This window comes from Cricetulus griseus, chromosome X (assembly GCF_003668045.3).
Source record: "Cricetulus griseus strain 17A/GY chromosome X, alternate assembly CriGri-PICRH-1.0, whole genome shotgun sequence".
Classification (NCBI taxonomy): Eukaryota; Metazoa; Chordata; class Mammalia; order Rodentia; family Cricetidae; genus Cricetulus; species Cricetulus griseus.
In genome coordinates this window covers 29,170,311-29,194,130 of record NC_048604.1, presented here as the reverse complement: position 1 = coordinate 29,194,130, position 23,820 = coordinate 29,170,311, and the positions used below count along the sequence as shown (strand labels likewise).

Here is a 23,820-nt window from a genome sequence, read left to right as displayed (position 1 = left end):
GCAGCACCGGCGGGGACGGTGGGAGCAGCGGGTTTTGGGCAGAGAAGGGCCGGGGGATTCAACTCACTGTGTATTCCACAGTCCAGCGCAGGCGGACCCCCGGAGACGCCAAGATCCGCTCGGGCAGATGGGTCGTGGATTCAGTGGGCACCACGTGTTAGTGATCAACCAGCTGTCAATAGGGCAAGGTTTTCTTTATTCGGATACACCAGCCAAGGGCAGGCCAAAGCGAGGAGGAGGGAGCCGGGACCAGTGCCAGCAGCAGAATGGGGAGCAGAAGAGAGCGCCCACGTGTCCGCGGACCCCTTAAGAAGCCCCTTTATGTTGCCTTAGACTTCCCCTCACCATGCCCTTACGGGCGTGTTCGGGCACACCTGTCCGGGTTACCTGGGGCGGAGCTAGAGTGTCTTCCTACAGATACATATTTTTGAGACAGACCTTCACTGTGTAGTCTAGGCTAGCCCTGAAGTTGTAATCCATTTGCTTCAGCCTCTCAAAGTCACAGATTCATAAATCGATTAACTTTTCAGATGTAATATTGGGGACACATTTACACTAATAGTATTATTTGTTATTTATCTGTAGTTCAAATTTACTTTACCAACTTACATTTTTGTCAAATGCAATACTAGTGCCTATGTTTCAAAACTGGCATAATGAAAGAACTTGATTTTTTTTTTTGATGTTTGAATTTCTGTCCTTTTACTCCTTCTGTTACTGAAGCTACAGATTTGTCATAGTGAAAGCTGACGATACCCACTAAAATTGAAGCAGAGGCAATCTTTTTATCATCGTGTTGGGAAGAGGTAGTCAGGGGGGAAACTGATGCTGTGTTTCCATAGATACCTTTTGGGTTGAGACAGGTCTCACTATGTAGTCCTGACTAGCCTGGAACTTGCTATGTAGACCAGGCTCACTTTGAACTCACAGAGATCTACCTGCTTCTGTCCCTCTCATGCTGGAATTAAAAGCAAGAACAACAATTGTGGGCTCCCACAGGCATTACAAAGACAGAAAAGTGACAGTGAAGAGCGACAGAAATATTGACAAGTTTTAGTATCAACTAAAATAGAATTTAAATGAATTTATTAATAAACTTAATCAGAAAATATTCAATTACATGAAAATGAGAAATGAAGTTGAGGGGGCTCTGCCACAAACATCACTTTAAGGTACGAAGCCCACTAACAGGTTTCACTTAAACACTATGGGAAGTTAAAGAAAATAGAGCTATACACTTATGGCTTGACGAAAATGTAAGTTTGCTGAAGGTTTTGCTTTTCTGAACTTGCTGCCTATTCGTTAAAGCTCCTTTCTCTTACCAGAAGAAGCAAGTGTTTGTCAACCTGCCTTGGAGAAATGGCCTTGGCTGCAAGTTGCTCAGCGCAAATTGTGCTTGTTTCAAGATAAAGGGACTGGGCTTGTCTGTCTCTGTGAACTGCTGAATTGCCTAGAGAACGTGATTTGAAGATAATTACAAACAGTTTCTCCCTGGAAACTAGCTTAATTGCTCTATGTAGGCACCAGCTCAACTTCTTCATGTTCAACATGAGTTGTGTAGGTGTTGTTTTGGACAATGGAGTCTTGCTGTCAGTTTGTGGAGAGCAAACTATAGTCTTGGCAACAGCCTGGGATGTTTGTGGCTTCCCATGGGAGCCCTTTGGCCAACATCTCAATTATATGTAACCCATTACTGGTGCTGGAAGCTTCATTTGGTGACAAGAGATGGCCAGTTGGGATTCTATCTGTTTCATTACTGAGCAATTTCATTTAGATCACTTTCATACATGTACATATTTTAGGAAGCTTCTACTGAGTTAAATTTCCATACTAACACTCAAATGGCCCTTAATTTTAGCCATCTCTTTCATTATTCCCCCTTTCACCCCCTCTTCCCTCTCCCTCCCCACTTGATCCTCCCATTCCATTCCAGTCCCCTATGGAGATCTATCTGTCACCCTAACCCCTTACTGTATACCTAATCTCTGATTTTACAAATTGTAGCTTGCTTATCATTGACTTAACAGCTAATATCCACATATAAGTGAATACATAATGTATTTGTCTTTCTGGGCCTGGGTTACCTAACTCAGGGTTATTTTCTTCTAGTTCCATCCATTTACCTGTAAATTTTATGATGTCATTTTTAAACAGCTGAGTACTATTTCATTTTGTAAATGTACCACATTTTTTTCATTCATTCTTCTGTTGAGGGACATTTAGATTATTTCCAATTTTTGGCTATTACCAATAGACAAGCAATGAACATAGCATCCTTTGAGTATATGCCCAAGAATAATATAGCTGGATCTTGAGGTAGACCAATCCCCATCTTCCTGAGGAACTGCCACACTGATTTCATAGTGGTTGTACAAGTGTGCACTCCCACCTGCAAAGGACGACTGTTCTCCTTATTCCACATCCTCACCAGCATGAGGTGTCATGTGCTTTATTGATCTCAGCCACTCTGACTGTATAAGATAGAATTTCAATGTAATTTTGATTTGTTTCCATGACAACAAAGGGAAATATTTCTCTAAGTGTTTCTCAGCCATTTGAGTTTGCTCTTTCGAGAATTCCATTTAGACCTGTACCCCATTTCTAAATTGGGTTATTTGTTTTCTGACATCTAGTTTTTTGCATTCTTATAGATTTAAATTTGTTTTACATGTATGAGTATTTTGCCTGCATATATACCTGTGTACCAAATGCATTTTAATTTTAATATTTTAAAAGTTTTTTATGTATTGTTTTAAATTTCTCCACCTCTCTTTTAACCCTATGGGTCCTTTGCATACATATTATGGTTCCCAGTTTAATGTTTTTATAGGATTCCTGAGTGTGTGAACAACTGGGTCTCTATATCTGTTTCTTGGGCCTTTTCTTGGGCTCCTTTCCTTCTCTTTGTTGATTTTTGTCCTCTTCTGAAACCTGTATGTTTTCTAATGAGATGTGGAAAAGGGAGAAACTGGGAGGAATAGAGGGAAGGCAAACCATAATCAGCATGTATTATGGGAGAAAAAAATCTAGGCCAATAAAAGGGAAAAAACATGCCATGGGAACAATAAACTTGTGTAATGAATTGCTCACAGCATGCATGTTGAGATGGAACCCTAGATCCTGCTGTAGATGAAGGTATATGGAAGATCACACTGTTAGAGCTCCCCTTTTATAAACAATGAATGGTTTTTGGTTGGGTCTGTCCCCCTTAAGCACTACCTTAAGCACTAGTAAGGGTCTTGGTCCCATGGCTAAAGAATTTCCGCTATTCCCTGAGTGCTCCAGAGAATTACTTGTTGGACTCGGTTATGTTCCCCTAGCAACAGGATGCATGTGTGCGGAGAAAAGCAAAGGACACAGAAATTTTCTACATGTGTTTGAGAAAATTTTAAATATTAAAGGTAAAATTTCTAACAGAATTTTAACAGAAGATAAAGAGAAAAACCAGGAGATCCAAGGGAACGGTTCAATTTGAAAGAAAAATAAAAGCATCTTGATCACAAAGATCATTGGTATCATGAAGTATCCTTTGTTTCTTCGGGGTTCTCAGATCTCCTAAGCCTGTTTATTTTATCTTTTGAGGTGAATTTCTTAAGACATCCTCCAGCTACTTGTTTGTCAAGGAAATAGGCCACAAAGTGTGTCAGAAAGGGGTTTTAAAGTCAGCTGTGGCCCTAAAACCTCAGTTGTCACTCTAAGAGCTCCTGTATGGTTACACAGTGTGGTGGTATACTCGGTGGTCAGAGCTAGGAGCTGGGAGTTGGATGGAGAGGATAAAGGGGGGGAAATCAAGGAGCTCACAGGCAGGAGGGCAGTGGGAAGACGTCCTGGATCAAGACATATGATAAGGATACAATGGGTGAAGGGTGGCCTTCTGGGAGTGCCAGCTTTGAATGGACTCTCTGTGACATTCTGTTGCCCAAGAGGCGTTGCCAGCTTCTCATATACAAGTTGTCCATGGGCAGCTGCCCTGTGATCCTGGTCCCCATATGTCTTCCTAACATCCAGCACACTCTCCATAAACTGTCTCAAGCAGCTGCTATCATTTAATGATTGGAAAGATTTATAAGGTACTTCTCCCTCTAGCCAAACTTGAGAACCTGGAAAATCATTCAAACTTGTTCTTGCATTCCTCCAGCAATGCTGAGCTTGTAGGAGGCATTATTGTTCCCACATCACCCCTACCCCCCATTTCCTTCAGGTAATGCTTTTCTACTTACCTAGGATGGCAAATGGTTTTAATCATGGTTGCCCCATTGTAGAAGATGCCACACTTATACACAAGCAGGGAGGATCATATTAAGACACTGAACCCCACTGTCTACCTTTAACAATTATCATTCATTGTGATTAGAATCCAATCATCATTAGAAGCCAATCGGATTCTACTGGCACCCTACCAAAATCACCAACACCTTAGATTTACTCTTGGAATATTTTTAGGGGAATCCACAAATCACAGTGTTTAGTCATTAAATATCTCAGTATCTCTGAAATATAGATCCATTCCTCATATTTCTCATAGTATAAGGTGAAAGTGTCATACAGAATGCCTCATCACACATACACATATCAAATATGCCACAGATAGCTCTAATTTACATATCTGCCACACTCACGGTCTGAAAGATCCTTGCTGTGTTACTCCCTTCATCTGATTTCCTTCGCTGTCATTATGGTAGGGGGCTGCCCTGGGAGAGTAAGGTGGCGAGCAACCACATGAATATGCTGTTTGATCTACAGAACACATATTTGTATAAAACCTTTATTCTTTACATTTTTTCTCTAGGTGTTCGAAACATGTCTGAATTCATTTTGTCTCTACAGTACCACCTAAATTGCAATTTATTACTCTTAATATTCTATCTATAGATGGCACAGCTGAGATATGGTGGTTAAGTGGTTTGAAATACACACACACACACACACACACACACACACACACACACACACACACCCCTTATTGTGTGTAACCCTGGCTATCTTGGAATTTGCTATATATACCTTATTAGCTTTTTCTAAAACCAAAATTAGATTTTCAAGTAGCAAGAGCTCCTGGGACACCATTCCTGACCACAGTGAACTGATGCACAGTTTATAAATAGCTGTTATGCCTTGTTTCAGCTTCAATATGCCAAATATCACTTCACTAATAGGCCAGGATTTTCTTCCTCCAGACTTCTCTATTAACTTGTACAATCATGCTTTTTTCTTACAACCTCCTAAATTCCTTCACAAGCCACTGTCCATTCCATGTCAAGAGATGGAAAAGATGAAAATCTTTATATATTTCCAGTGGACTTTTGATAAAGGCTCATGACAACAACTTGACAAGTGTGGCCCACAGGGGACACTTTTCTCCAAGATTACCATATATGTTACCAGTGTGTTCTCTATTGACTCTAAACTTATTGTCTGGTAAAAGGAATGTTTGATTGACTTCAAAATCCCAAACCATCATGACAATCTTCAGTGTCCATATGTGAGGCCTGGAAGATGACTGTGTTGTTGATAATGACACATAGCCTGGGCTCTTCCTGGAGTTGCACCTGGTAGAAGGTACACAGAGTTGTGGAAATCTAGGTTCGTTTCTCTCCTGAGGGCCTTGCTAGCCCCATGGCATGAGGTTAGGTCCAGGAACCCTGAACTTGTGGAACGAATAGAGGAGCTGGTAGTCTACCATCTGGGAAGTGAACAGTTCTGGCAGTTCATGATCGCCCGTACCCCTACATTGAGCTGCTTAGCACAAGCCTCCATTCACCTTATGTGATCAGCATGTTTTTCTAGTGTATAAGACCAGGTTCCTGCTTCTATGAATCTGCTGGACTCTGGGCACTAGAAACCATTGGCCAACAGCCACAGTGTCCAGTTCACAGCAGCCAAGCATGTTTCCAAGATAGCTACTACAGTAGCTTACAAGGGCCAGGTCACACCACCCTAGTCATCCTTCTATTCCTAAATCAAACCTCCTTCAATCAAGGAAGGAAGAATTCCTATTGGTTTAGTATGCTGAATACCATAGCTGGCAAACAACACGAAAACGTACATCCTACTGTGATTAGAAACTACACTAGGTTGTGCAATCTCCTTAGTGCTGCCCTGTGATGGGAAAGTTACTGCCATATCTCTTCCTTCAGCTCTTCCTTCAGGGTACCACGATGGGCAGAGCTCTAAGAATTGATTACATGGTCTCTGTTCTTCTACAGTTAATATTCTGTGATGTCATTTTGTGTTCCTGTGGATTGAACCTAAGGCCTCCTGCCTGCTAAGTAAGTCTCCTAACACTTAGCTACACCTTAGCCTGAGAAGTTGTATTCTCTTGAAATATTTATTCATTTTATGTCATGTGTATAGGTGTTTTACCTGCATGCTTGTGTGTGCCATGCCTTGTGCCCACAGAAGTCAGAAGAGGGTGCTGGATCCCAGGGAACCATGTGGGTGCTGGGAAACAAACTCGCATCTTCTTCAAGAGCAGCAAACAACTGCTGAGCTAGCTCTCTCCCAGATCCACACCCTTTTCCTACCTGCACAACTTTATGTCTGCTTTTTCTTTTTAAAAGTTATATCAGATATATCAGATATAGTTGGTGTTGGCCATATACTCTCGGATGTTTTGCTTTTCATGGAGGGTAATCAACACCCTAGAGGCTCCACCTTTAAAAAAAAACGAATTCTCTCTTTTCCAGTAGCTATCATCCGCCAATAGATCCTTAGCTAGAGGTGGAGCTCCATGCCCATTTCTCCTCAAGGCTCTGGGTTCATCGAAGAGGAGGGGTGGACAAATTGCAAAAGCCACAGACTGACTATATATGGGGTGACTATAATGAACGGGATCACTTTGCCAGTCATCTGAGAGGAAAGTCTCGACTGAGGAATTGTTTAGATCAGATTGGCCGCTGATCCTGTTTGTAGGGGATTGCTTCAATTGTTAATTGGCAGAGGGAGGCCCAGCCGTTTGTGGGTGATACCACCTCTGGGTAGGTGGTGCTGAACTGTGTAAGAAAGCTTGCAAGTGAGCCAGCAGGCAGCATTCCCCCATGGTTTCTGATTCAAGTTTCTGCTTGACGTCCAGCCCTGACTTTTGTCTGTGAGGACCATCTAACCTATTAGTTGCTTTTGGTCTCAGTGTTTTATCACAGCAAACAGAAAGGAAACACCTTCCTCTTACAGCAGAGGGCAGTGTGGAGCTGGTGACGGCAAAGGGTCATTCTAGACCCAAAGCGAGGCTGACTGGGTTGAACTGGATGAGGCACTGGAATGTCAGAGGGCTTTGTGTTTGGATGTCACCCTTAACCTTTTGTTTGTGGGTTTACAGTGGATAATAGAGTTCAATATGAACAGAGTCATTGAAAACATGCTAGCGAAGGAGGTGATAGAGTATGACAGGCACTCTGTGTGTGTGGTGCATGTGTGTACATGTTCATTTATGTGTGTGTTTGTGGATATGCATGTGCTTGTGTGTAGGTACATGTGGAGGTCAGAGAGGTTAAGATTTGGTGTCTTCTTTAATGGCTTTTCTATCTTTTTGAGGTTTCTTTTTTTTGAGACAGGGTCTCACTATGTAGCCTTGGCTAGCCTGGTAGTCACTGTGTAGGCCAGGCTGGCCTTGAACTTATACAGTTCTGTCTCTGTCATTAAAGGCATGTGTCACCACACCTGGTCTACCTTATTCAATGTTCCTCGCTGAATCTGGAGCTCACCGATTGGCTGGACTGACTGGCCAGTAGGCTCCAGGGGTCCACCTGTCTCTGTCTCCCCAGCACTGGGATGAGAATCAGGTACCACCATGCCTGTCTTTTAAGTAAGTCCTGAGGATCTGAACTCAGGTCTTCATGCTCGTGTGGTAACTACTGTACTGACTCCACTTTCTCTCTCAATGAGACATTTTACCAGGTCCCATTTAATATGTTCATTTGATCATTTTCCAATGTTCTTGTTTGTGTTGTATGTACACCACAATACAGGTGAGCAGTAGAGTTGATGACAGAAGTGACCAGTGCCTTTTTTTATTAGCAAAGGGGACCTCTAAAAGCTTTTCTCTCAAGGAACATTGCCTTGTACTTTATGGTTTCATTCATTCTTGCCTGGATCAAGTTGTGCTTCCTGGATGGCTTTGAAAGCCTTATCCAAGGAAGCAAAAGAGAAAAGCAGAAACTTAGCAGTTCAAGTCCCTGAGGACTCCCTGACAGCCAGTTTGATTTTCCCTCTGAGTTAGAAACAGGATCTGAAGCAGCAGCTTGGGAGAAAGAGAGCAGTGAACTGCTTTTCCAACTGTGAGTTCTGCTTTAGAAACGTGAGGTGTCCTCACTGCGCGGCATCTGAGGAAGAAGCATGTACATAGGGTCTCTGGAGGACAACTGAAGTAGTGATACCCAGTGCTGGCTTTGTTGGTCAGCAAATGGATTAGTTTCATGTACATTGTTCCACCTCCGCTGACATTAAGTCCCTGCCTGAGATGATCAGCTCAGGCTATGAATATATGTGCAGTCTGATGTGTTAATGAATAATTGAAAGGTTGTACAGTACCTGAATCAAAAGTCCCCCTAATATATCAAAACCACACTTTGCAGATGGCGAAATCGTGTTGATTATAACTTAGAGGATGAAACCTTCTTCTTTTGCATCTCAAAATTCTATTGCATTTCTTTCTTGGTTTTTGTTTTTATTTTGTTTTTCGAGACAGGGTTTCTCTATGTAGCGCTGGCTGGCCTGGAATTTGCTCTGTAGACCAGGCTGGCTTCGAACTCAAAGATCTGTCTGTGTCTGCTCCTGACTTCTGAGAATAAAGATGTGCACCACAATCTCCCAGCCTTGCATTTCTTTCTTATCCCCTATATTTTCCACATTGAAAATCCCATGCATGCATGTTCTTTGTACGATTTTAAAACGCAATAAAATCTAGTGTATCAAAACAACTATACCCAAATGAAGTAGTTTTGACCTGGCTGTGTTAGATTGGAATGCTGTTGGCACAGAGGGAGAAGAGAAGGCCATGAAGCGTGGGTAGACTATCACCTGCCACTTCAGCTTGCAATGTGACAAGTGGGGATACTGAAGTACCAGGATTCAGGCTTATCTTGTTGGCTTTGCCCATTATACTTCCTCTGTGAATTTATAGACATCCTTTGTCTTGCTGTGTTTTCTATCTGTTTGTTGAGTGACTTTAAGAAAGTTTACCTCTCTCTTTCACTTTGCCCACCTGCAACACAATGGTATTTGGGCATTATTGCTGGACCTAGGCAGGGCCTAGTACTAGCCGGTGGACAGTGTATCTTGCTGTCCCTCACACCCTGAAATCAGAGACTTTCCCCTTTTTAGCATATGGGACATTAAAGATTTCTCTGTGGGCAGGTAACCTTGCACCAATTCCATAAAGGTCAGCCATCTGGAGTACCTTCAGCATGCTGAAGACAACCATAGGTGAAGGAGGTAGCTGGAGGGAGAGCGGCCTTTCTATCTTGCAGCAATTTTCTGTAAGCTGTATGTGTCTGCCTGTGAGCCCAGCACTGTGTACCAGGATCCCCTGCTCTGTGCACCTGATGGCTGCCCAGTCACCGGTACCACTCCCACCATGGATGGCTGCAGGAACTGTCATATAAGAGTGGTGGTGCATACCTTTAGTCCCAGCACTCGGGAGGCAGAGGCAGACAGCTCTCTGTGAGTTTGAGACCAGCCTGGTCTACAAGAGCTAGTTCCAGGACAGCCTCCAAATCCACAGAAAAACCCTGCCTCAATAAACCAAAAAAAAAAAAAAAAAAAAGAATGCCTGTCCCTCAGGAATGCCTGCTAGATCAGCCCCAGAAGACCAGACTGCATTCTCAGCCACCTAGCAATATGAACCCATTTTGCTCATGACACCCAAGGCAACCCATGGCTGTCAGAAAGGACAAAGGTCACAGCCTGAGCCAGGCTGAGGCAGCCATCTGCCTTTCAGAGTGTGGAGTGTGAGCCCCAGCAAGAGGCCTTTTCTCAGGCTTCAATGTGGCAGTTTTAGCACTTTAGCATCGCTGTGTTGTTCCCTAGTCTTGGGTACAAGGGCTGTTGCCGAGGTTTCAGTGTCTGGAAACAGCAGGCTACTGTGTCAGTAGGTCAGTATAGAGGCTGACATTTAGCCTTGTGACTCCTTACAAATCCAGAGCCACATACAGCCACTTTGGAAATCAGTATGGAGATTCCTCAGGAAAATGAGAATCAGTCTACCACAAGATCAAGTAATTCCACTCTTAGGCATATACCCAAAACATGCACATTCATACAACAAGGACATCTGTTTAACGATGTTCATAGCAACATTGTTTGTAATAGCCAGAACCTGGAAGCAGCCTAGATGCCCTTCAAATGAATAATGGATAGAGAAAATGTGGTACATTTACATAATGGAGTACTACTCAGTGGAAAAACAAACAAACAATGGAATTTTGAAATTCTCAGGCAAATGGATGGAACTAGAAGAAGCCATTCTGAGCGAGGCAACTCAGTCACAAAAAGACAAACATGGTATGTACTCACTCATATATGGATTTTGCACATAGAGTAAAGGATTACCAGCCTACAATCCACACCACCAGAGAAGCTAGGAAACAAGGAGGACCCTAAGAGAGACATACATGGTCCCCTGGAGAAGGAGAAAGGAACAAGATCTCCTGAGAAATTTAGAGCATGGGGGGGAGGGGAGAGGGAGCTAGGAAAATGAGAAGGGGAGAAGAGGGGGAGTGAGGAGGACATGAGGGAGCAGGAAGATTGAGTCAGGGGAAGAATAGAGGAGAGCAAAAAAACAGATACCATAATAGAGGGAGACATTATAGTTTTAAAGAGAAATCAGGCACTAGGGAAATGTCCAGAGATCTACAAAGATGACACCAACTAACAATCTAAGCAACAGAGGAGAAGCTACCTTAAATGCCCTCCCCTGATAATGAGATTGATGACTAACTTATATGCCATCCTAGAGCCTTCATCCAGCAGCTGGTAGAAGTAGAAGCAGACACCCACAACTAGTCACTGAACTGAACTCTGGAATCCAGATGTAGAGAGGGAGGAATGATGAGCAAAGGGATAAAGACCAGGCTGATGAAAGCACAGAAACAGCTGACCTGAACAACGGGGAGCTCATGGACCCAAGACTGATAGCTGGGAAACCAGCATGGGACTGATCCAGACCCTATGAATGTGGGTGTCAGTGAGGAGGCCTCAGAAATCTATGGGACCCCTTGTAGTGCTTATCCCTAGCATAGGTGTGGACTTTGGGAACCCATTCCACATAGAGGAATACTCCCTGAGCCTAGACACACGGGGGTGGGCCTAGGCCCTATCCCAAAGGATATGACAGATTCTGAAGACCCCCTTGGAAGGTCTCACCCACCCTGGGGAGCAGAAAAGGTATGGTATAGGATGTTAGTGGGGGACAGGGAAGGAGGGGAGGGAGAGGGAATTAGGATTGACATGTGAAACCAGCTTTTTTCTAATTTAAATAAAAAATGGACGAAAAACAGATAATAAAATAATTTAAAAAAAAAACAAATCCAGAGGCAACCAGCTTTGATGCAGTGGAAGCTAAGGGCATTATGATGGTGGGGCTATGCACTGTTCCCCAGTCTCTGGAACCACAGGTCCCCATGACTAGTTATACACTGCTTGTGTGCTGCCACAGGGGTCCTGCCTGATGTTGGTCAGGGACACAGGCGGCAATGTGATCTGTGTCTCCACAACCAATCTTCCCCGCCCTTTGAGCTGGGTGGCCTCTGCCTTTTCATTGGGCATACCCTTATGGCAGGTCACCCAACTCTTCAGTTCCTATTAAGTTTCTCAACTCTGGGACCAGGATAGGTAGAAGGAAGCAGGGTCACTTCGGAGGCTGGGAGATGGGGAGGAAATCTCTCAAAAATCGAAGTGTATGGGACAAGTGAAAGTCTACAAAAGGATCTCATTGTGTCTCCCAAAGGGCAGGTGCACTCATGAATATGCCTGTCCTCTCCAATCTCAGATAGCTCCAATGCCTCAGTTTATGAATTTCGCAGATGGCAATGACAGTAATCAGCCTCATTTCCCACACAGGCACTGGTGTTTAGAATAGAGCTGCTCTTTCTCCTTTAGCTCTGCTGCGTGCCTGGACTAACCAATTGAGAAGGAGATCACCAGGCATTTTGCCTCTGTTCAGCTGGGCTCTGGGACCAGCTCGTCATGACATGAATCCTGGAAGGTTGCTGTCTTAAGTTACTGGCAGGTAAGCTGAGTGGGTGTGTCCTTTTGCTCTAGCCAGATAGAAATAGTAGTCAATTGTTACTGTGTTTAATGCTGTGGCATCACAGGAGAGAGAGCAAGAGGCTGTCTTCCCGTGGACTCACTAATAGCCTAAGCAGCCTGCTTACATCATCTGAAAAGAAATATTTGGCTCAATCAGTCTTGTCTCTTAGCACCTATCATAACCATGCTATGCTTGGACCAATCCTAACCTCTCCCCTTTAGCAGCAATCATACCTCTGCTAGGCCTCCAAGGGAAGTTCTCCACAATCTCCCCTGGGTGGAAAAGTTTCAGGGTCTTATAGAGTTTGCTGAGGTTAATAGCATGGGAGAGTTTAGGACAATAAGTTTCAAGCGTTCCTGGGGGATGCTGTGCTTTCAGGAGCCAGGATGGCCAGCTGTGATCCTTTCATAATGTTCTCAAGGTGTCCCTTCGAGCATTCAAAACTGCTGGCAATGGCATGAAGAAACGCTGCCTGGCTTTCTGACAGCGCATTTGTTCAAGGCTGCCTAGGAAGCATGAGAGAATCCTGCAGCTGCTGCTTAGCATCATTTTCCAGCATCTTTGCTTCCTTACTAGAAAACAAACACTTGAACAAGTACAAATAACCTAAATTTAAAGACCTTACACTTACTACCAGTAGTGATTGTAAAATACATTCTACAGCTACTTTCAGTAGGTGCTTTGCAACAGCTGTCCAGTGCCTCGGGGAGATAAGTCACCTTAACTCTATCATGTAAGCTCAGACTATTTTGTCCTGTCCTTATGCCTGGGATGACTCTTCTCAGGCCAGACTTAAAACTCCAAGCTCAGCTGGCCCTGGGGAATGACATTGGCTTGGGAAGGCCCCACCTAAAGGGACATCTTGTGGAATGTTGAGAAAGGTAATGGGGTCTGCTTGGATCTTTGGGTTCCCTGGGCCTGCGGGATGATGAAATGCAAGAAGCTCATATCCAAGGATGCCTCATCGAGAAGGCCCAGAAGCGCACCGTGGGAGCCAGGTGTCTTGTAGTGGGTGAAGCTTGAGTATGTGGGTGCCTGTTGTCCAGTGTGCTTGGCAGGATGCATCCTCTCTGCCGTGGTGGGTCCAAGGATAGGAAATCAACGCATGATAGATTTCAGTGCCACTGAGAAACTTGAGTTTGTGCAGTTTGTGGGCAAAGTCAGATAAACGCCTCACAAGCCTCCACTATGGGTCTGGAGGTGGCCAGCAGTGCAGCCTGCATGGTGGGAGCTAGATTTTTCCTGGCTGGCATGGTGGAATGTGCCTTTGTGCTTGCTGTCTTCTGCCAGTTGTTGGTTGTCAAGGTAGCCAGGGGGAATCCGGCCTATTTGCATATCCGGAGTTCCACGAGCTTTTTGTTTCCTCTGAATTGAAACATTCTTTCCAGAAGACAGAGTGCTCAGAGGCTCATATGGCTTAGGAAACTTAGCAAATTCAGGAGAGTTGCGCATTCACAAGAGCCCCCCTGAGGGTTGTAAAATAAGTAAATGAAATTCGGGGTGAGGAGATCCTCCAGGCCAGGCACCTGCAAATTGTACCAAGAGCTCCAGGGACACAGGTCTTAAGAACTGTCACTCATTCTGGGGAAGGACTTATAATGATCCAGCTACCTTTGAGTCATCCATGCCCCTGTTTGAAAACTCCAATACACAGACTGCTTCACTGGGTGGAATCAGTTTTTGGTTTACCATAGGTGAATTTACTGTCAGTAGTAGTTTGCTCCTACCTCCTCAGGAAAAGTCATACAACTGGCAAAGACCCTCCAGATGAGAGCTAGGTACCTGAGCAGGGTGTGCTGGTCCTCGTAGTGAAGACTCATCAGTGGCCTTCCACACGTAATCAGGAGCCTCACATTGGCTTTGAGCCTGAAGTCTTGCTCCAAATCCTGACTAAATCAGGTACTCTGAAAGGCTGGGGTAGAGAGCAGGCCCAGGCAGGTGGCTTGGCTGGATGGGGTTGCTGGGAGTAAAAGGGACCCCCTAAGGGTTATCTTACAGTAGCAGGAGGATCCCCAACAGACATGTGATTTCTTCAGGCACAGCTGAGGCTGGAGACCACTGGGTGCAAAAGATGTCTTACCTTCAAGGCAGCAACCCCAAACAGGCTATGTTTGACAGCTCACAGATACAATCAATTGCAAGATCCCAGGAGAAGATTGTGGCAATCAAGAACAAACCAAACAAAATAAGCAAACAAACAGTAACTCTCACTTGCCTAGGGAGCAAAAAATGAGAAGGGACAACCCACATGCATATGTTTGATGTCCCCCTTCCAACCAATCCAAGCCTATTCCCAAATGCATATAAAACGAACAGGGCTGCGTGGTGGTAGCGCATGCCTTTAATCCCAGCACTCGGGAAGGCAGAGGCAGGTATGGATCTCTGTAGAAAGACCAGCTTGGTCTACAGACCAAGTTACAGGACATCTAGGTCTGCACAGAGAAACCAGGTCTCGAAAAAAAAAACAAAACAAACAAAAATCCAAACAACAACAACAACAACAAAACAAAAAAGGACAACAACAACAACAAGACCCCACATGGGTTCTTGGCTCAAGTCTGAGCTATACCTGACTCCTGGCTCTGGTCTGGAGAGGCTTCAGAATCCAACTCTCACATGGAATCCAGTACCCAACCAGCGCTTGGCTCTGACTGGGGTCTTGGCTCCTAGGATGTAATTAGAGAAGGGAGATTGCTCCTGAGGCCTGCCAGAGACAGACTCACTGGAGACCACACTGGGGAGTTCTTCCAGTTCCCACTACTGCTCTGAGAGTTGCTTTTGCCACAGCCTTGGAGCCTTGGTGCTTCATCCACTAGCAGGGCAATTGGTCCAGCCTTTGAGACATGCCAGAGATGGGAGATCTACCAGTTGTGCTACTCAGTGGTCTGCTCACTGCAGACTTGCTCTGCAAGGGACTGTTCCCAGTTCGCATACCGAGACCGCCTGAGAGTGTACTGCTCTGAAACTTGTTGATGGTGCTTGCCTAGGCACCCCGAGCCTGTTGAAAACTTAGTGCTGAAACACTACCAACGTGTCTCAGTCACTTAGCTCTCTCTCTTTCTACTTCCCTATTCAAGGGTCCACTCTTCCGTTTATAGTGTTCTGTTTGGTAAATCAGAGTTGTCTTAAAGTTTTGTTTTTTCTCTTCACTGACTGTCCACTTTATTCCTGGAGGGAGGGAAAAACAAGAAATCAAGGTAAGAATAGACCATCCCAGGGAAATGGAAGGCCAGAAATCACAATCCAGCTTACTGTTGTTGGGAGTGGGCACAGCAGGGACTTCTGGAGGCTACTGCTGTTTTAAGACAGTTGAATGGTGCTAGGCAGGGAGTCAAACAGTCCACAGGGCTAAGGACATCAGAGTTCCCACCAGTAGTGCAAGCTGTGGGATGAGAGATAGATCCTTAGCGCATGCAGCTCCTTGAAGCTTGGTAAGAAGGTGGTGCCAGGGTTCCTGTGGGCACCTGTACCTTTATCCTGGCAGCAACACCCCTCTAACCTCGCAGACAGTCATTCACTTAGCAATATATTGCAATATATAGCAATATAAGGTAAAACTGCTGTTATCTGGTAGCAAGCAAAATGCCCACCCTCTCAGCCTTGGGGAGACAGCCAGGTACATTGGAGTTGGCCCAGGTACATTGGTGGAGTGTGTTCCCTCTTAGCCGAGGGCAGGCTACCTACCTAAATGCTTCCTTGCTCCCAGCGTAAGTCCTCTGCCCACAGGGACACATTCAGCTCTGAACAGGTCAATCCCCAGAGATTTTCAGGGATCCTAACTCAGTAATAGGAGGTAATAGGAGGTACCAGTGGCAGTATAGAATCACAAGGCAGGAAAGGCAGGAAGTGTGCACAGGACAGGACCTCGGGGTTGAGTTAAAAAGCAGGACATGCCAGGAATAAAACCAGAAGGAACAAAGGTTTGGTGACAACTTCAAATGGAAAAAAAGGTCAGGGAAGGGCAGTGTTGGGCTCTGGCAGTCAGAAGGGCAGTGGGTAGTTGTGGGCAGTGTCTGATCAGGGAAACAGGAGTCAGGTTGGAATTTAGAAAAGATCACCCTGACTGCACTAGTGAGAGCATGATGTTTATGATATGAGCATGATGCAAAATCATCTACCCACAGGTCAGACTTTTGCCTATGGAGTAAATCCCCTAATGATGGATATCAAGGTCCTTCCCAGATTTCCGTTTAGACATAAATCTTCAGTAAGTATCATTGCCAAATCAAACACACACTAACTAAGTCATTATAACCAATTTCTACTAGTAAGTAGTCTTCATTCTTGATGGGTGCCATTGAAGCGGAACCTTCTCACCACCCCATCAGGGAACTATCTTAGAGCTTGTTAGGGCAGTCTAAGCTTGCCTCCAGGAAGAACAGGCCTCTCTCAGCATCAGGAGAGTTTATGTGGCCAGCTATCTACACACCAGAAACTTTTAGCATAAGGAACCATCTTCACTGGTCTTTGAGCAGAACAAAGTCAGATTTAGGGTCCTGGAGACTGTACAAGGGCCCAGGTCCCCTACTGTACACTGGACCTGGGTCGGCAGGCTGATCTCACATGAACAATCACCACCATGGTCCTGCAGGCTGCCTCCTTCATGTACTGATCCACAGTCAGTCAGTCATGTTCACATCGTGGCCTCATCCCCATGCAGTCTTCTGACTACTCAGCATCCTCTCTTCTGGTCCCTGCTGGAAAGTACCAGCTCCAACCTCCTCCTTGGGGCTCATACTTTATACACCCATCTCTCCAGCCATGATTCCTTTTCACTGGAAATTGCCCCAGCTTGTCTCCAGACCCTCTCCTGGCCATACTGCTGCCATCTCTATCAGAGGTATCCTTCCCTGGGGCTCACTTCAGCCTTCCCACCCTTTCCTTCTTTATTATATTACCCTTCCAGATGTCTGCCCACCCAGTCCCCAGTCCTGACTTCCCTGTGTCTTTCTCAACCATGTGTCTCTCACAAACATAGCAGGAAGAGTGCTTACTGAGTCCCTGTGGGATGAGACCTGTGACCAGGGACAGGACCTATGGCCTGGAAACAGCATGCCAGAGGGGTTAAGCAAGAACACACCAAAGTGATGTGGCTGATTAAAAGGGAGGGACTCGGACCTGCATACACTTTTTCTGGATCAGCAAAGGACTTACTGTTCCTTATTCCTCCACAAGACACCAGTACACACACACACACACACACACACACACACACAAAGAGAGACAGAGATAGAGACAGAGACAGAGAGACAGAAAGAGAGACACACAGAGAGAAACAACAGTTCAGATGAGCTAGGTGGCAGCCTCTGACTTTCATGCCCAAGACACGATTATCACTTCATAGCTTGAAAGCTCGGGCCATGGAGTCCTGAGTAGAGACTCCATGATATAGTGGGGAGGGCAGGGGTCACTGTATCCTGCCTTATGAGCCACACAGGCCTCATAGGAGAGCCAACCTGGGCAAAGCTGGATCGCAGAATGTCAGATGGCCCTAATAATGCTGAGCATGGGTTTGTGGAAAATTGCCCAAATCTAGGAAAACTCTGTAATTATTCTTTCTGTATGTGATATCATGTCATATATAGATAAAAGCTCATCGAAGAGTCCATTCTCCATCAATTATGTTTTTTTCTTGAAACTGCTGAATTCCTGCTAATTTGAATTATCTTACTGCTCTTAAGGTAAACTTAACATTGTCTTGGGTTTTAGTTAGGCTGTGATTCAAGTTTTAGAGTTTTTTGTTTACTTTTTGTTTTTAAATGTGTATTCAGCAATACAACAGTCTTCCAATTCATTTGTGTTTCCTTTTCTGGATTTAACTAGTTTTGTGAACCATTTTGGAGCACCTTCCTTTTATGCATTCCATATTTCTGGAACTACTCTTGCATTCTACAGATTATCTTCTCTCTAGGGGATGGGTCAATGGGACAGGAGGGCTTGGGCTACAGAGGTTTCTGCATGTGAATAGGTCCTGTGAATATTCCTGTGTGGATGTGCATATGCTAACAAAAACTGTGTGCAGATAGGTTCCCCATCTAATAACTATGATGAGCAGAATCGGCTGGGAAAGTATTGTAGAAACTACAATAATTTAGTTTAGTTTCTTAAACTAAAGCAGTGGTTCTCAAAATGTGGGTCATAACCCCTTTTGCCCTTTGGGTTCTGACAACCTTTACTAAGACCATTGGAAAACACAGGTATTATATTTTGACTCATAAAAGTAGCAAAATTACACTTATGAAGTAGCAATGAAAATGGTTAGAGGTAACCACAACTGTATTAAAGGGGCACAGCATTAGGAAGGTTGAGAGCCACTGCCTAGACCATCAACACGAGGAACTGTATGAAAGGGTCACAGCATTAGGAAGGGTGAGAACCAGTGTCTAGACCATCAACATGAGGAACTGTATTAAAGGGTCACAGCATTAGGAAGAGTGAGAACCACTGTCTATACCATCAACATGAGGAACTGTATTAAAGGGGCAGAGCATTAGGAAGGCTGAGAGCCAACGCCTTAAAACATTGCATGTGTTACCAAACAAGAAGGAAGCATAAGATTTCATTAACATATTTCAATCCTGGAGAGTCAATTATAGAAGATAACTTTAAAAAATCACAGAAAGAAGTAAATTGGGCTCACCAATCTCTGCTGTTCCACTACAAAACTGTGCATGGGTCCACATCACCTGTTTCTCCAAAACCTTGGGAGCAGCGTCTTGGGAAATTTATCTCAGAATCCAAGCTTGGTATTGATGCAGGAGCTAGCGCTCTGTCCACAGTGAGGAAGAAGCACTCATGTTCAAATCTACAAGTTGCTCCCATATGTTGCAGGAAAGCTAGGGCTAAAGCAGGGATGGGTTGAAGCAGCCAAGCCAGGATCACTGAAGATGAGAAACAAAGAGATTCTACAGCTCAGTATGACAGCCAAACTGACTTCCATGGATAAGGATAGGACTCCCAGCTAGTGTTGGCAGGCCAGCCGGCGGGCCCACCAAGTCCTTCAGGAAAGCACACATGGCTCTGTAGTTTCCTAACATAGCCTACATCTACAGCAGCTAATTGTGAGAGAGTAAAGATAGGCTCCCGTCCTCCCTGTTTCACGAAAGCCTTTCACAAGAACCCTGAGACAAGGAAGGATGGCTGCAGCTGCTTCTGGGTAGCTGTGAGAAGAGAGAGATCTGGCTATAATCAGAAGCAACCAGGACAGCTGAAATCTCACAGGCTGATAGGCCACTCAGTGGAGGATGCTACCAGACAGTCAAGGTCAACAACTAACAAAGCCTTAGTCAGGGATGAACAAAGGGGCCTGGAGGTGGGGGTGGGGGAGGTTGAGCCACCCCTGACTAGGTGGGCAGTGGGTGAACAGAGCCCGATCATATCCTTGTGTGAGCCAGACCATGTGGACCGTGGGCTCTCCACTATCTCAGCCTATGCTATCCCAGAGAACTAGCCCATCTCCTAACAATTACCTCAGCCATTGTCCAGGCTCTGACGAAATCCTCTTAACACAAAAGCCACTGAAGGGCAGCGCTCCCCGGTTTCTTACATTTTGGGAACATCATCCACTCTGGGGAGTTTCTCTAACTATATTCCCCAATTATCCGCGTTCCTGCAATGTTCTTGTAGGTCTTGCATCCAGAATTGCTTCCTCTTCCTGTGTTTCACCTTCGCAGCTGTGAGACAAGCTTGGAGCCAGTGCCCAAGGTCACTCTTGGATGCCCAAAGATATCTCTGGGTCACCCTAGGTCCTTGGGCTAAGGCCTGCTAGGTAGAGAAAGGTCTCCATGAGAATGGGCTTGGGAATGCAGCCCAGTTGGTAACACAGTATCTCGGGAGGATCTTGCCCTGGCCTTCCCACGTATTTGCCATCACAAAGGGCTGCTCAAGGCGGCACATCCAAGGTAGGGGGAGAAGAGAGTGTGTACACCGGGCCAGTCCACTATGAGGGGCATGAACGATAGTGTCTGTTTTGTACCACCTTCTTAAGGGATTTTGTGTCTTTGTCTTTTTGTTTGAATGACATTTGCATAATTTAATGAAACTATTTAGCCGAGCTTGAGAAGCTCTTTGTGTCACTCCCCGTGACTGAATTTGAAGAGCTCAGCCTTACCCAAGGCTAGAGGTGTCCGGTATGCAGCAACTTGGAGCCACGCACACACTCACTGCATTTTTTGTGAGTCCTCCCTGCTCTTTGCAGCCTTAAGCGGCTTCAGGTTAGGCATCTGAGAGGACAAACCCACAGCCACTGAGGCTGTGCAGGCAGCCAGGACAGAACGCGTAATTGGACACATTGTAATTTGGTTGAGGCCCCAAAAGCCAACCCTTCCGGGTTAAGCGTCAGAGCTGTCTGGCGCCTGACCTGAAAGGACGCAGCTTTGGGAGCTTCGGGACTCGGTCTGATCCAAAGATTCCCGGTATGGAGACTCGCCAAGACAACTGCCACGGTTCCAACAAGATGCTGGGTCTGGGGGCTGCTGAGGACCAAGAACAACAGCATGGTCAGTAAACGGGTTCTGACCGGACTTTGGTGAGGTCCGGAAAGCAGATCTGCTGGAGAGGCCATTCCCTTCGGTTAGCCAGCCCTGCCTGTGGCCCCTCTCCAGGCTTTCCAATGGTCCCTGGGCCACGAAGCTCAGATCTTTATCTTTGTGTTTCTCTCCCTTTCAGGTGGGAATGCATTGGTCTTGAAGGCCGAAGAGGAAGGAGGCAAGAAAGGGCTTGTAGAGAGCAAGCTTGCTCAGGGTGAGCTTGATCAGGGCGAACTTGCTCTGGGCAACCTTGCTCCGGGCAAGCGTGCTCAAAAAGAGCCTGCTCAGCTTGGTCTTGCTGAGGAAGCCGCAGCAGTGGCAGAGGAGGGAGAAAACAGAGAAGAAATGGGAGGAAGACAAGCTGGCGATGGGAGCTCTAGCCCCGTGGCCAAGGGGATCCAAGGAGAAGGCGGCCATGGCGGCTGTGATCAGCAACAGCCTCAGCAAGAGGCTGTGATGCCTGAGGGCAGCAGGAGTCTGCAGGCTGTGAACAGGCGGCCTGTCCAGCGCCGCACCAGATTCACCCTGTCTCAGCTGCAGGATCTGGAGCATCTTTTCCAGGAGACTCGCTACCCCAGCTTGCGAGCAAGGTAAGCACAAGTATGCCCCGCTAGGCTCCTGGTTTTCAGGCAGCACATCCTGTCCATGGTGTCCTTTGGCGCTCCCCGTTCCTCTGATTTGCTCCAGAAAGAAAGCCACCCAACTTGACCCTCCACCAGAAATCGCATTGGGAAAGAGGGGCATGGGCCCTAGAGTGTGTTTTGTTGCATGTTTAAGAGACACATGAGTGGCAAATTTAGACAATGCTTGTTCTGAATGAGTCTCTGTGCCGATGAGTGAGAAGCCTCAGGTGCGGCTGGGAAAACGCAGGAGGGATTCCACCGCAGATTAAAATTTTGATAACTCCTTTCATGGTGCAGGCTCCCTTAATGAAGCTTACATTTTAAGTACATGGACTGGGTACCTGTGCATGGGGGAATCACCTGTAATTTTGGTCCCTGAAAGAAGCCTGCTGATAAAACATGTCTCAGAGCTGGCATGAAGAGGGGTGTGTGTGTGTGCATGTGTGCATGTGCGTGCCTTTGTGTGTGTGTGTGTGTGTGTGTGTGTGTGTGTGTGTGTGTACACGTGCGTGTTATCCAGTGTGGACCCAAACTTTTCAAAGCAAGTAGGGCATGTCCTTACATACTTTATTTCCACCACAAAACCTAAATAGTGGAATCTTTTCACTTCAGGAAGGATCTAGCAAGATGGATGGGTGTGCCGGAAGCTGACGTGCAGGTCAGTATCCTAAAAAATAATCTGTTGAAAGGGCCCCATATCTTGTGATGTCACTGCCTAGAAGAGAAGTGTAGCAGCCGAGTGGGAGCAGGAAGTGACAGACAGGCTAGGTTCAAGATGGTGCAAGACCTCCATTTTCTCTGGCAGGGAAGGCCTAGCTGGACAGCTGGAAAAGGAAGATGTCAAGGTGCTCTCTTTCTCTGTCCCTCTTCGGACACAGGGTGTTCTCCATGAGAAATTTGTGCAGCCCAAGTGGGTCACAAAGTGAAGAGACCGTGTCCTTGCCCACCTTCAACTTTTTCCCTCTGCATGTCTCAGGAAACCGTTTTCAGACCACTCCTTGCTCCGATCTGTAAATATCGGATGCCTGGCTTAGTGCTCAAGCAGTACTGCGACCAGGGACCTCAGACTACCCAACGCTCTTTTACCTGAATTCTGTTGGTTCTGTAGATGCACTCTGATCACTATTACACTGAGCCCTGGCTTTCCAGACCATATGCCCACAAGGGAAAATGCCTATAGGCAGTATGCTGGGAGTCCAGGAAGGAAAAATGGAGCAGGAAGAAGTGCCTTTGTCTCATAAAATGTCCATTCTGGGTGCTCCCAGAAGCTGACATTGTGGAGCCTCTGCCGGACAGCCTCAGGCTGTCCCACGTTCCATGGAATAATTTTGGATACTTTCCCCCCAGTAAGGGCCAGGAAGAACCCATCAACTAGATCTGCATCCTTTGCTGGAAGAACGCATTCCAAATATCAGTTGATGGAGAAGAGGCAATATTCTGGGTCTCTTCCACAGCTGAAGGACTGACTGGGTGTAGCATTGCATGTACTCAGGGGCTACTTGGGGGGGTTGTTTTTTCAATGATAATGAAACCTGTTGCTTCCAGCCTTACGAAAAATCAGTATACACTTGAGGTAGGTGCTCAAGGCTTCATGGGGTTAGACCAATAAACAAATAGATTCTGGGCAGTGGAGAGATGGAGGGCTTTGCTACCTGAGAAGCTCAGAGCCAGAGGATGTACCTAGCTACACCAGGATGGGCTCCATATACCTTCTGAAATGTTAGTAAAATTGAGGCAGCGTGGAAAGAAACCGGATGTGTTCTTCAGCCCTGAAACACTTCTATCCACTTCAGTGTACTGACACAACCCTTTCTTCTGGTTCTAGGATTGGTTTCGAAACAGGAGAGCCATTTTCAGGAGGAATGGTAGAATATCCATGCTGAGCGATATCATACATGGTCCCCCGAGCAACGATGCCTAAAGATTTTGAAGCAGCACTTGAGTGCCATCCCTGTCCAGGAGAAAGATGTCCTGGAGCCTGTCCCTGCCACCAATGTCTCGGCCATCCATACTGGCCATGACAACCTTTTCTTCCCTGAAATATTTTCTGCAATAAAGAGCTGCATTGTCGATATATTGGGTCCTTTGTTTTTGAGGTTACTGAAATGTGGGCATAAGTATTTAATGATAGTCGTCGCTTCCAGAAATGACATTTCAGTCATAAGGTGACATTGGCATGCAGCAATCACTGTGTCTTGTGGGGTGAGGAAGATTTCCAGGTGTCCTGCTGATTCATGCTGACCCCACACAGTGCTCTACCCCCTCCTCATGGTCTTGTCAACTCAGTCAATCTCTGTGGAAGAAGTTAATTACAAGGACAGACGGGGCAAGTCCACCGTAGAGGACAGGCTGTTTCTGGACATGGCTGTTCCCACCCACACTCCAGCAAGTCCCACCCTGGACGCGGTTGGAGACTTGTCCCAGG

At 45.8% G+C, this 23,820-nt stretch overlaps 1 protein-coding gene across 1 annotated transcript in view; it reads left to right on the top strand.

Annotated features, from left to right (window-relative positions):
* The window catches only part of LOC100767067 (paired mesoderm homeobox protein 1), a 47,627-nt gene extending 24,311 nt beyond the window's left edge, over positions 1 to 23,316 (top strand). Inside the window, exons 2-5 of the mRNA XM_027431935.2 lie at positions 20,561 to 20,742; positions 20,912 to 21,362; positions 22,008 to 22,053; positions 23,221 to 23,316. Coding sequence (XP_027287736.1) covers positions 20,561 to 20,742; positions 20,912 to 21,362; positions 22,008 to 22,053; positions 23,221 to 23,316 — 775 coding nt within the window. The remainder of the gene's footprint in view (positions 1 to 20,560; positions 20,743 to 20,911; positions 21,363 to 22,007; positions 22,054 to 23,220) is intronic.
* Positions 23,317 to 23,820: the final 504 nt, after the last annotated feature.